Source organism: Ammospiza nelsoni, chromosome 9 (genome assembly GCF_027579445.1).
Source record: "Ammospiza nelsoni isolate bAmmNel1 chromosome 9, bAmmNel1.pri, whole genome shotgun sequence".
NCBI classification, from domain to species: Eukaryota; Metazoa; Chordata; class Aves; order Passeriformes; family Passerellidae; genus Ammospiza; species Ammospiza nelsoni.
This window is the reverse complement of record NC_080641.1, coordinates 21,839,341-21,852,847: the sequence shown is the minus strand read 5'-3', so window position 1 is coordinate 21,852,847 and position 13,507 is coordinate 21,839,341. Positions and strand designations below refer to the sequence as shown.

Here is a 13,507-nt window from a genome sequence, read left to right as displayed (position 1 = left end):
CTGCAAAAAATCTTCTGCACTAAATCCATGCTGTTGCTCTTTATCTAAAAAGTACAAATCAAAGCATTTGAGGGAAGGGTGGCTTAGTTTATAAGAAAGGACAATCTATTTATAGCACAGTTAGCACAGTAAGGCCTCCTTCCCCTCCATACAGTTTACTTGTTAGAGCCATGGATAAGGTGAACTCTGGAGCAGTGGAAGTGGTGAGGAGTAAGGAAAGAGGAGAATTGCCAGGACCCAAGGGGAAGTGCTCCTGTCTTCTGGCTCATCTCTCCCCCTAAAGTGCACAAGGCTGCAGCCACCACGACAAGACATTGAACTAAGAACACACTCCACAGCAGGAGACAGAGCAGCCAGCTGTCCTTCTGATTGATGTTCTATAGATTTGGCTTTGACATACAGAAATCTGGATAGATCTTCCTATAGAAGAATAGGCAGTGGTTTATTCAGTGTTGGATTCTCTAGTTTCTCATTCAATGTGAGCTACGTCCTTTAAGCTTTCCCTTAGTCTGGGTCACACAGTGTCTCCACTTTTACCTGGCTAAATATCTTCACTTAATGGGTAAAAACACAATTATCTATCATCCTGATAAACTGAACTCTTATCTGTTCTGGGTAAGAAATCAAAGCCATCTTTGGGTAAATCAACAGTTGAAGGTGACCCAATTAATTTCTTATTGCCTAAATCACATTTGGCCAAGTTGGAGCTGGTGGGCATAGACACCTTCCTTCAGGATGAATATAAAGATACATCCCTTATGATGCAGCTGAAACACTACAAAGGCTCATCAGGAGCTAAACCACAGATCCTCAAGAGCCTTTCTGTAGGATCTCAAAACAAGATAGCATTTATGGCATTGATAGATTGATTGGTAAAACTGCCTGCCTGAGTGTTTGTGAAAGGTGCAGAAATATTGCAGATGTTGAATCAAAATGCAGTTACAGAAATATGGAATGAGAAGATTAGGAGCTAAAACATACTGAGAAGGCTGAAGAAACATTAGCTTGGTCTAGAGACAGGAAAGTTTGGGGAATCTAAATAAAATTGTCCATTTTCTGAATTGAGGCCATAGGAAAAACAGAGAAGAGCTGAGGAGTAAGACACAAGCTGCAGCACAAGAAATTTCAGCTCCATACAAAGAAAAAGCAGGCTCACCACAAAAGTGGTCAAGTGCTGGAGCAGGGTGGACAGAGACATGGGATAATCTCAATTCTTGGAGATTTTCAAAGACCAATTGGACAGAACCCAACAACCTGAAGTGACGCTGACCTCAGCAAGAGATAGGACCAGATGAGATCAAGGTCCCCTTAACCCATATTTTAGGATTTTTTTTCCACAAGGGGAACCTGAAGACTAGTTTTCATAAACAGCATTACACAGCAGCGTAAGATATAATCTGTTTCCACCTCTCACGGGAACAACTTCACAGAAACACCTATATTAAAAATTACTTGTAGTATCTAATAGTTGTACTGATCAAATAAGCCTGGCTGGGCAGACACAGGCACTTTCTATAGCATTTTGCTGAGGCTACATTTGCTATGGGCATGCTTATACTAAGCAAATAAAACTATTATAAAGCACAACAAAAATTTAGAGTAAAAAAGAAAAGTTAAGGATTTGCTGCAATATTGAAAGAAAAGAGCCACTGAAACAAACGGATATTTACGCTTTAAGTGGAGAAAAGGTCTCCTTTCCCAGTTTCGCTTTCTCTGTTTACTGAATGTATTCATAGCGAACTTTAAGAATAGACAGATGTTGGCTTAGTTTCAGTGCTAAATTATGAGAAGTGCCTGAGATTTCCTTCAGAGTGATTTATAAGTTGGAACCAAAAGCATCAACCTGAACACACTGTACATCTTGAAAATTAATTACACACCTTGTAGTGTTTCTAGTCATGTTTGAGATTCACGGACAGGCCAAGACTAGCCTGGCGAGCAGCCAGTGCAGACGGAGGTATAGAGAAAGAGTGTTTCTGCAGAAAGTCCTGTGTATGCCAAGTTCTCAAGATGTTTTGCCTCAGAGCAATTAATTCACCATGGCTGTATTTTTATCTGTCAGGCTGATAACAGAGGTCAGGTTCTAGTAGAGCTCTGAAGCACAGTGCCTCTGCTAATGAACCACTGCTCATTGCCAGGACCCCGTCCTGCCTGCTCTGCCTGGAGCTCTGCAGGAGAAAGCTGTGCTTGCGCTGCCCTTGGGGAGGGAAGCCGGGAAGAAACACAGGTCCTGAGCTCTGAGCAACACAGTCTTACACATGCAAACAGTCCCCAAGGCAGAATGCACTGCTCCACTACCTCTGTGCACTGGCAGGGCCAGCTGACTGCACAAGGAGAAGAGCTGCTAGCCTAACCTAAGGTTGCGCCTGAGTATCACATCCTAACCTGAAATACTGGGCAAGTAGTTGTAGTTTTCAAAAATTACATATTTTTATTTTTAAATAGTAATACATGTGGTCTATCCAACGTATTATAAATTCAAGTGTAAAATAAAAAGCTTAACCTGGTTTAAAATAGTCAGCTTAAAAATTACCTTCAAGCCTATAACTAATAAAAGGCAAACTGCAAGCAAAATGGTCAATTTTTTGGCAGTTCTGATTTGAAAAGAGCATATAGTTTAAAAGTTATTAGAGAAAATAATCAGCATGATGAGGAATAATTTTTTTTTCTATCCTGCAAATAGATTTCTGCAAACAATGGCAGGTCTTGAGAGAGCTAAATGCAAATAAATATTGTGTGAAAAATGACATCAAAAAAGCAAGTATAAAGGAATTACTCCTTGCTGACTTGCTGTGTGTTAACCCACTGTCAAGCCAAAAGGCTGTTCCAAACTTTTTTGGCCAGTCATTTCACTTCTGGTCCAACATGCATATTTATTTTATTTTAAGGCTTTCAGAAGCTCTTGGCAGCACACTGGATTTTGGGAGCAGGCAACCCTCTCATTCTTCCTCCCAGCATGACAACCATTATTTGCTTTACCTATCAGTTGTCAGTTTTCTTTGTTTACTCATGTCTGCAAAACATCTGTCTTCACTTACTGCTTATTCAACCCATTAGTCCCCCAAATTGTAACAGCTCAGCTTCTTGAAGGAAAGGTTGTTTTGAGGTTTTGGTGTCAAGTGCTTTCCTTCCACCTTCTAGGAGATCTTTAAAAATTCACAACCTTACTGCATCATGAGGTAAGCCAAAACCTTACACCAGCTTTGGCAAAAAGCCTTCTGACCCTTGCATGGCACAAAAATAACCCCACAAAGGAACTGGGGAGGGATGAAGGGATTTGACTACAGGATTGTTTCACATGCGTATTCCCTTCAGTCCCTCTTGCTCATTTCCACATTGCTCCATACTCACAGCTACTCTGAAGGCAGGACCTCTGAGATGCTCTCCCTGTTTCAGCAATCTTAGCACACACATTTCTCCCTTTCCTTTTTCCAGTGTGGGTAAGGGAAAAGAAAAGGGCCATTAATCAATCAGCTCCACCAGAACCAAGAATAATTTCGCTTCAGATTGCCAATTTTCTAGGTGATGCATCTGCAACTGGGTACATTAAGATACCTGGCTGCAACAAATGCTCTCCTGGATGCCAGTTCAGATCATGGGCATAGGAAAGCCAGCAAGACACATTAATTCTGTGTGTCCTTGAACCCCACTCAAATTATTATTCCTAAAGTATGAGACTGTATCTTTACAAGTACTTCACTGATCATGGTTTATAGCAGCATACCAAACTGAACAAGGTGTATCCTCTCTGGTACAGCCTGCAGAGGCTGTCCCCTCAGCTCAGGAGAGAAGGCATGTTAATCAGCTAACATCTGCATGTTCAGCAGAATATTCTTTTTTCAAAATACAACTGCCAAGGAAGTTTAAAATCCAAGGCATTAACATGTTCCTGATAGGCATGCAATCCTGTTCCTGGACAAACACTAAGCACCACAAATGTAAAAATGCAGCTTATATACACTAAGCACCACAAATGTAAAAATGCAGCTTATATACTGAAACTGAAGGATATACTTGAAATGCTCTCTGTTTTTTTTGAGGAGGTTTTCTTCTCTGAACTGCTTTTTCCAACTTTGTTTACACACTATGCAAATAAAGTGCAAGAAGCACCAAATTCACTCATGGGAAGAAAGTTTCATCAAGATCCTATGCATCATTTTGATCCCAAGCAAGCATTTAAAGAAAATAAAGTCATGTGCGGCACTTGTGCATCAAGGATGGAGAGGAGTTTCCATTCAATAAGGCTTCTCATATGGCCGTCTAGAAATGCTGTTGAATAGCAGTAATAACAACAAAATAATAACAGAAAAAAAAGGAAACTCCTTCATCTTCTGATAACAAAATAAAAAATAATTCAATATAAGCATGTTGAGACTGGAGGCTTTACTCCATTTCTGGAAAGCTCTGTGCATGGAGCATTCTCAGCCAAGAGGCAGGTAGGACTCAGTCTCCACCCACTCCCCTGTGTTACTGCACCCCCAGCCCTGCAGCTTTCACAGTCCTCACCTGTCAGAAGCAATTCTCAGGCTGAGGGGCATGAGAGTGAGGAAAATGGTTTATTTCTTTGCAGAGGAGGACAGTGGGCTGGAGGGATGAAGACACTCAAATAGTCACCACAGAGCTGTCTCTGGCATCTGTCACCTGCTCCCACCACACCGGGAAACAGTAAACTGCCTTCCTAAAACTGCCTCTTCCCATCCCTGCAGGCCTGGAACAGGGCAGGCCACACACATCTAACATGCTGCCCCTCCTCCAGTGAGAACTTGGCTCAGCTATTATAAAAATCTGGGAAAATCCCATCATCACAAAAGCATATGGCCCCCATTGAGCGGGATGTGAAAAATCAACAACCAATCTTACCAGGCAAGCAATGGGCAACACTGGAGGGCAAAACTACAAAGGCAACGGGGGGGAGGCAAAACAAAAACTCCACAACTGAAGGAAAAATCAAACTTTGCCAATCTCTGGGAATGACAAGCAGGAAAAACGCATTGGTGAGAATAATGGTGGGAGGCTGCTGAGATATCCCAAAGGGCTCTAGCAAAACATTATCAGGAATGAGTCTTGCCTTAACCACGCAATCCATCTGTTTGCATTCAGATGAGTATTTGCAGTCACACACTCACCAGCCAAGGATGACCTACTTCATGCTTCACCTGTACAGCAGAGGACATTGGTGGAGAACTGACGCTGCCACTCTCATGGCAAATAAGAAGGGGCTAAATGGCACGTTTGCCTCCACAACTTTGGGACCTATCATTCCCACAGCAGTCTCCAGAGCAAGTTGCACATCTGGTGCTGTTATAACAGCTGGCAGATTAAAAAAGAAACTAAAAACAAGACAAGCCTATTTCCTCACAACATCTGCATCTGAATGCAAAGCCAAATGAATACCAAATTTCACATTTTGCTTTAGCAATGCCAGCCTGTATTATGTGCCGTGGTTTGCCTGCCTTAAGTGCAAAGGTAACTCAGTCATAGCCTGCCACCCCCAAGGACACCCACTTGCAGTGAAGACACAATCAAAGCCTTTTTACTGTACAAGGCTTCTTTTTTATGAAGAGCTTGCTTAAATATGTAAGCAATTTCATAGACAGAAAATCTGAGTAATTTTCAAAAGGTCATCTTTTCCAAACTGCTGCTTTAAACTTTTGCTCTCATTATGCTGTAATTGGTATTTTCTTTAAGTCACATGAATTAATGAACTGAACCTAAGGTCACAAGTAACAACAGCCATTTACTCTTTTCATCTACTAACATATTATACAAATGTCCTATTATAAACAAAGCACTCTCACCTTGTTTGGGTACTTGTGCAACACCCACAGCTATACATGTTGCAATGAAAAGGAGAGCTTTCCTAAAAGGGAAAGAAAGGGAAAAATCATGTGAGAAAACATCTACAGTTTCAGAACTCCAAGGAATTAGAAACCCAGTTCAAGATCCAAATGGCAGAATACCACTGACTTCAGCAAGTCCTGAATCAGAGCCATCACATTGTACAACTTTACTGATACTGAGGAGGAGTTTCACACAAAGATCCAGGTTGTGTATGCCCTCATGCATAGCACATATATTTTACACTGGTTTTTATTAATAAAATTACTGCATCTGCTTTATATTTTCTTGCAGCAGCTTTCAAATATGGATGCTGCTACATAGTACATTTCTTCCTGGAAAGAAAAAAACATTACCATTAAAAACCCATAAAATAAATGACAAGTCAATTCCTGTGGAGATCATTAGATACTTTAGATACTTTTAACGTCCTATCAGTCTTCTCCCTAGATCACATCATCTTCCCATAAGTGAAAATGTTGTGTCAAACTTTTGTTCTTGTATCGTAAAATTTTATCATGCTACAAGTTTATTACTTTTTTTTATTACTTCACAAAGTAATAAAAAAATCCCATCACACTTCAACTTACAAGTCCATGCTCAGGTAGAAGAGTGTCATACTGACAGCTATCACAGGCTCACTGCCCTGGTTTCAGCCAGGGAGACAATTTTCTTCTTAGTAGCTGGTTGAGTGTTGTGTTTTGGATTTAGTACGAAAACAATGTTGATAGCACACTGGTGTTACAGTTCTTCCAACAAACATACATAATATTGATCTAGATTATGTGCTCAAAATTCACTTTAGAAGTGTTGAATGTTGTACAGACTACATTTTTGCCATGATTAAGAACAGATTGTCTGCTGTTTCTTAATTATCATTTTAGCCAGATTAACATCTAATCACTCTCTTCTCAGTGACTGAATCTTTTAATAAATGAGAAATCTATTTTCTGTTACTGTTGGACAACCAGGCACAGATGCATGTAACAATTACAGTAACCGCTATCTACTCAGTTCTAAGAAGAAATATTTCAAAAATATCAGAAATACAGTTCTGACACTAATCAACTCACACTCAAGCCTCTTGCTCATTAATGTTTGCAATCTCAGCAATTTTTCATAATATGGAATGCTAGAGTGACTAAAAAAGTTTCCTGGACCAGGTCAAAGAGCACTTGAGTACCTGGATTCAAGTGTACTTGAAAGTAACACAGCTGCAACTAAACATATATAACTTCATGTCACATAATTTTGCCAGCTAATTAGCCAGATTTTCACATTAAAAAAAAAAAAAAAAGATAGGAAGAAAACACTACCACTCTTTGTACAGGAACATATGATTTAAACAGAAAGAAAATATATATAAGTACATGTGCGTACACACAGAGCAGTATTTAGTGAAAAATCTTACTAATTCTTTAAAGTCTTTGGAATTCAAGCATTTCAGAAACATCCAAGTACATTAAAACCACAGAGTAATAGCCTGGTTTTATCAAGTGGATTTGTATATTGTGAGAGCTTAAATTTTGGCAAACAGAACAAATTAATAATTTAAGGAACAATAAGGCATGAAAGTCATCATTGCCACTGTAAAATGGTAGACACACCATATCTTCCAGAAGAAAATGCACAGAACATATAGGAAATTCAAAAATATGCATCAATGCTTTAGCTCTGATCACAGAGGGAGGGAAAGGTGGAAACTATGCCTTACACATCCCAACATGCTTGTAGGGGCATGTTCTTTAATTAACCACTACTACAATCCCTAGATATTCCTCCCTTCAAGCTTTCTCCTGCTACAGCCATGAAATGTCTACTGGAGCAATTCTGACACCCCTGGAAAAGACCTAACACCAACTGTTGTCCAAACAGCTCGTCCATTACAGGACACTCAGTTCATTTTTTCAGAGTTCTAAAGCCCAGAATTCAAGTTCAAAGTTTCTGCATCACACAATGTATCATCTTTTGATCAAATGAGAAACTCAGCATCAGGAGACAGCTGTGCCAGAAACAAAGTCCATGCATTGCACTGTATCAGCTAAAACTCAGGACAACGCTTTATTTGACCCTTATTATTTTCAAAGGTGCAAAATGGATTTGCCATTAAAAATCACATAAAACATTTTAGCTAGCTACAAAATAAGGATGCTCAAAGAACCCCAGAGCCCAAAATTCAAAGATGACTCCTCTAATAATTACAACAGCCTCTTCTACTACACCAACCAGGTACAAAGCTGTGTCTGTCAGGTACCTGCCTCTGCCACTTCCAGCAAACATTGTAGGAAAGCAAGAAATTAGAACATGTTCCCAGGGCTGTAAATTACACAGATGTAACTGAATATACAGAAACATTTAGTGAGAAGTAAAGACAAATGCCTGGCTTACACAGTGCTCTCCAGATAATGTCAAGAACAGATGAGTTATCAACTAAGAGAAAAAACAGGGACCAGAAACAACCATAGTGCTGGGGGTCCTCTAATGCGTGAGAAAAGTGAGACTTCCTTCTATCTTTTTTCATGAGGAAAATTTTTTATAAATGAAACCATGTGCAACCTAATCCATGCAAACCCTCCCTCTTGGTTGAGATCACCACTCTGTACATTTGCAGAGCAGTCAGTTCTCAGTCTTCACTCTCACACCAGCACAGCCACTAAGACACCAGGCTCCAGGCATACACCATACACAATGTGTATGTGGCTTGACCCATCATCTGCCATAGCTGCATGGAGCTTGGCTCCTTGTCTCAGCTCAGTCCACAGCTCTTGGAGATGTTGGGATGCACCAGTAGAAAAATGCAGAATCTTGTCGTGTGGAAGACTTCAGCTGACCCAAATTCTGGCTATTTTTTCCCTAGTTACACCTGAAGCTGTTCCAATACCTTGGCTTTAGGGTGTAGCCAAGGGGTCTCTCTTAAACTTCCTCCCCTTCTTCTACCTTTTCGTCTGCTCTATTGTACATTTAAGCATATGCAGAGGGCCACTATTGAATCACTTTGGAGGAAGGCACTACCAAATGTGACTGAGCTATTGTACCACTAAAAACTGAGTTTATCTTTCTGATAATCTTTGTGGCCATTTGCCTCTTCCTACAGAGTGGACAGCAACTATCCATGGTGGTTTCTTGCATTAGGGGTGATTGAGGGATGAGAAAACTGATAAGCTTCAAAGCAAGTTGTGGCAAGCCGCAATGAAAAATTCCACCCTCTGAAGGCTACTCAGCAGCACACAGAACTCAGGTTTGGTCAGTGCACAGCAGCATCCTCTTCATTCCAGCCTAGTTTCCTAAATCTCAAGTTTAAAGGAAGAAATACCACCAGCTGGCTGCTAGTAAACCTGTCTGCAGTGTGACTGCCACAGGTTCATTCAGTCCTGCACTCCTCAGGGCTGATGGTTTAAACACCAGCACCTGCCCCACACTTGTTCCTTCATTGGATCTGTCTGGGGACTGCTGAGGAGAATGGCACAGCTTGGGTCCATCAAGCTTGAGAGGGGCTTTGGAAAGGTCACAGCACCTTGTGGACAGAGATGCCCTGCAACTCTCAAACTTACCTTTCAAGATATAAAAAAAATATAACTTTCTTTGCTGCTATAATTAAATTAGCTAGTAGGTCCAGTGCTGCTTCCCAAGTTTTATAACACCCACTAGAAACACAGCTTGAGGGGACACAACAGCCTGCAAAACCTCTCTGGTGTGACACTCACATGCCCTTTGGTCACAGATGGCACCAATTAGCAATCAAGGAATCCTTTGCCAAATTTCACAACTTGAATGAATGGAAAATGGGAGAAATACAAGATGACGAGACAGGTAGAGGAGCATTGCCCTGAGAGGAGTTCTACAACAGGACTGGGGTTCAGAGAGAGGAAACTCCCTGCCTGGTGGCTCACTCTTTGGACAGCATCTGGCTTCAAATGAGAAACCACCACATCCAGAAGAAGAGTCAACTCTGTTAGTATTTCCAAAAGAAAAAAGATATAATTGAAAAGACATGATTTTAGAACAGTTTTACGAGTAAATCTCTGATTGCTTACACTAGTTCTCTTCTCCAGATAGCATACACCATTTTTTTTCCTCTATGAAGGAAAAAGCATATAACTTGAATTCTTACTCACGTGCTCTTCTTTCACAGGGTTTGTCTCTGTATATTTTGTATATCATTCTTCAAATGTACTACAATTTGGTGCTTGCAAGAAACAACGGTGACACAAGGCTGCTCATACTTTAAATATTCTGTCAATAAATGGGGTGAGAGACTGAGAAGTCATGCAGCTGTTTTACTTATTTAAACTGCAGAGACACCCCTACACAGGCCTGACCCAATGGTATTTCAAGGAAAAGGTGGTTAAAGTTGCAAGGGATTTACTGGTTTGACATATGCTAAGGAAACCTGATCCTTTTGTGAGGAATTCTGGTTTCTTAACACAGGCAAGTAACCAGGTTGCTTGCTCTCTATAGAAGTAAATGAGGTAAATATTATAGAAGCATACAGATACATTCTGAAGCTATCGCATATTTTGAACTTGAGTAAACTGCTACTGTACCTCTTTCCTATAATGCAGTTTATGTTTCTCCATCAGCAATACCCCTTTATAGATTTAAAATAAAACCATTCTTTGAAATTGCACTCAGACAATTCCTGAAGAAGCCCCAAAGACACAGCAATTAAAAACAGATCTAGGAAGGCGACCTTCAGGAAGCCACTTACCTGCTCACAGGTACACCCAGATTATACATCAGGCAGACTTTAGCAGCATAATCCTCACTACAACACTAAATAAATTCTTCTGTCCTCCTCAGAACGCTCAGTAAACTTAAGACACAGCCAGAACAAAATCAGCCCATTACAGAGACACTCACAAGTAACCTCTTTAATATTGTTACAACTATAAACTCAGTCATTTTACTGAGGCTGCTTTTATATAAACGGCAGAGAACAGAGCTCTACCTTTGCATCACAGGTGAGAATGCATCAGAAATACCTCTGCCAATTGCAAAAACACGTGAATACAGAGCAGCTTATTTGGCAATCTCTGGTATTAAGAGAGCGCCCTTAGCTCTAGCGTAAATTCTACATGCTCTTGCGTTTGCTTGTGTGCCGCGTTTCACTAGCTAGGTACCAAAGGGGCGCAGGAGCTGCCAGGTTACTGCGGGCACCGCGGCACGCTGGGCCCCGGGATCCTCGCTCCCCCTCGGGGATCCGGGGGCACGGGCTCTCGGGCCAGGCTGTCCCCGCTCCCCGGGGCACCAGAGCCAGGCTGCCCGGTGTGGGCTGGGGAAGGACGACACGAGGGTGCTGGACGGGACAGAGCACATCCACAACGACACCAGGGGTGCGCAGGAGAGGCACAGGGACAGCGAGCGATACCGGCGGTCTCTGTCCGAGCAGCCAGCACCCCGCCGGTCCGCCGGGGGCACCGGGGACCCCGCGGGGTTAGGGCTGGCGCTCGGAAGGCAGAGCTGGGGACGGTGCCCGCCGGGTTCGTCGTGCCCTGCTCGCGGTGGGAGCCGAGCCGCAGCCCCATCCCCTGCTCGGCCCCGCGGCGGGGTGGCGGTGCGGTGCGCCCCGTCCCGCCGGCTCCCGCTTACGTTTGCGCCGCGGGAGAGATGCGTCCTCGCCTTGTCCTCTCGGCTCCCAAATGCATTTGTATGCATTTGCCCGGGCAGCGGAGATCCGAGGGAAAGCCGAGCGCCGCGCCGCCGCAGGGTCAGCTCCTGTCCATGAAAGCCCGCCGGCCCGAGGTCTCCGCCGAGCTCCGCGCAAGCCCGAGGGCGGCCCGGCCCGCGTACGGCCCGCGGGGGCGGGCGCGGCGGGTGGGGGGGGCGCCGGGGGCCGGGCGGCGGGGGCGCCCCGCGGCTGCCCGCGGAGTCCGGCGGCGGAGCGGCGCTGCACCGCCTGCCCCGGCACCGGCGGAGCTCCCGCCCGCCGCGGTGTTGAATTTCAGCGCTGCTGCCTGACGATTACATCAGCACACGCGGCCCCCGGGGCGGGCCGGGCCGCGGCCCCGCATGCTGCGCGCTGCCCCGCGCCGCTCCCCGGGCACCGACCCGCACCCGGAGCCGGGAGAGCCGGGGCAGCCGGCCCGAGCCTGGAGCCGCCGGCGCGCAGCCCCAGCCCGGCCCAGGTGCGGCCGCAGCGCCGGCACAGGTGATGATGCCCGCAGCGCAGCCGGAGGGCGAGAGGAGCCTTCGGCTGCCGCTGGGCTCCAGCTGGGGAGACTCGGCAGGAAGCTGCAAGTTAAATTAAAATCTGGGGACGGGCGGGGAGAGTTGATGAAATGATCTAAACACAAAAAGCTGAGTGCGCCGGACGTTTTCTATCTCCAGGATAATTGGAGTTGGGTCTAGAAATCCTCCCTCTGAAAAATGTTTGAGGAGCAGATGTAATTTAGTAGCATTACAATGCCAAAGAAATATTACACCCTTCACTGTCTTCCTCGAAAGACAAAGGTCTTTTTAGCTTTAATTTCGTTTTCTTACCTTGTCCCCACAACAAAGCCTATTTGTAACTTTATCCCATAAGACATCTTCTTGCAAACTGTCGCTGAAAACAAACATGGTAGAGTTAAACAATACCAGACGTTGCAGTACACACTCTACACGGAACACGTGGTCGAGTCCTGCAGCCTTACTTAGGCAAAACTTCCATGGACTTCAGAAGCAATTAGATGTGAGTCAGGGTTACTTCTCTCTTTCTGGGTGCTACAAGAATGAAGATTTCACATCATGCAAATACCTTCATGACATACAGCAAATACCTTCCAGTCGCAGATAAGTTGAAGAAGATGTCATGAAATAAAACCAAAGATATTCCCAAACAGCAGAAAATAATGGAAGTGCTAAAACAAAAAGAAAGGCTGTAAAAGATAAAAATTGGATATTGTTGTCACTGAGGGTGCCCCCCTTTGCTGAAAAGGACTTTTCTGGGTGATCCAGGTAGCTGGCAACTGGCAAAAAGACTGGGGAAGGAGGGGAGGGAATTTTGAGGGAACCAACAGCAAACCTAAGGTGCTGAATTTTCCTGGGGATAGGAACCCAAAGTTAGAGGGGGGGGAAATTTTGTTCAGGCAATATACCAGAGTGTTTGATTTCAAAAACAAATTAATTTTCAATATCCTAAATCATTCAGAACTTGTGTACTCTCACAGACTACAATGGGATTTCCTGTTTACTTCACTTTTTGAAAGCCAAAGGTAGAACTGACAGCATTTTACTTTCTTATCTTTGTATCTTACGTTGGCCATACTGACAGCAAAATATGAAAATGTATATTTCCACTGAAGAGAACATGGTGCCTGCACAGGCAGATATTGGACACTTCAGCAATAAAGTATTTGTCAGCTTTCCTGTTTTAAATCATGCTTTAATGGCTTCCAACAAGAGAAATATTGTATTTTATTAGATTTTGTTTATCAGCATTACAATGAACTACCACAGAATGTTACTGATTGGGTTTGGTGCCCTTCCCTGAAATGTATCCATCTCTTACATGACATGTCTTGTATGAAGTAGACAAATAGTTGTTTTCTTAACTTTCTAGTATCAGCATTAAGGATCTTGTAGAGAGAATGCTTCCCTGAGAGTGACCCTGGATAAATCCTGCCCTTGTTGCAATGCACATCTACAAGTACAGGAGCCATCCTGCAGCACATGGTGAGAAGGGCTGGGG

At 43.5% G+C, this 13,507-nt stretch overlaps 1 protein-coding gene across 1 annotated transcript in view; it reads right to left on the bottom strand.

The window, feature by feature from the left end:
- COL24A1 (collagen type XXIV alpha 1 chain) overlaps positions 1-11,363 on the bottom strand; it is a 119,152-nt gene extending 107,789 nt beyond the window's left edge. The window contains exons 1-2 of the mRNA XM_059477700.1: positions 10,987-11,363; positions 5,799-5,860 (exon numbers count right to left, since the gene is read on the bottom strand). Of these exons, the coding sequence (XP_059333683.1) occupies positions 5,799-5,860; positions 10,987-11,363 (439 nt within the window). The remainder of the gene's footprint in view (positions 1-5,798; positions 5,861-10,986) is intronic.
- Positions 11,364-13,507: the final 2,144 nt, after the last annotated feature.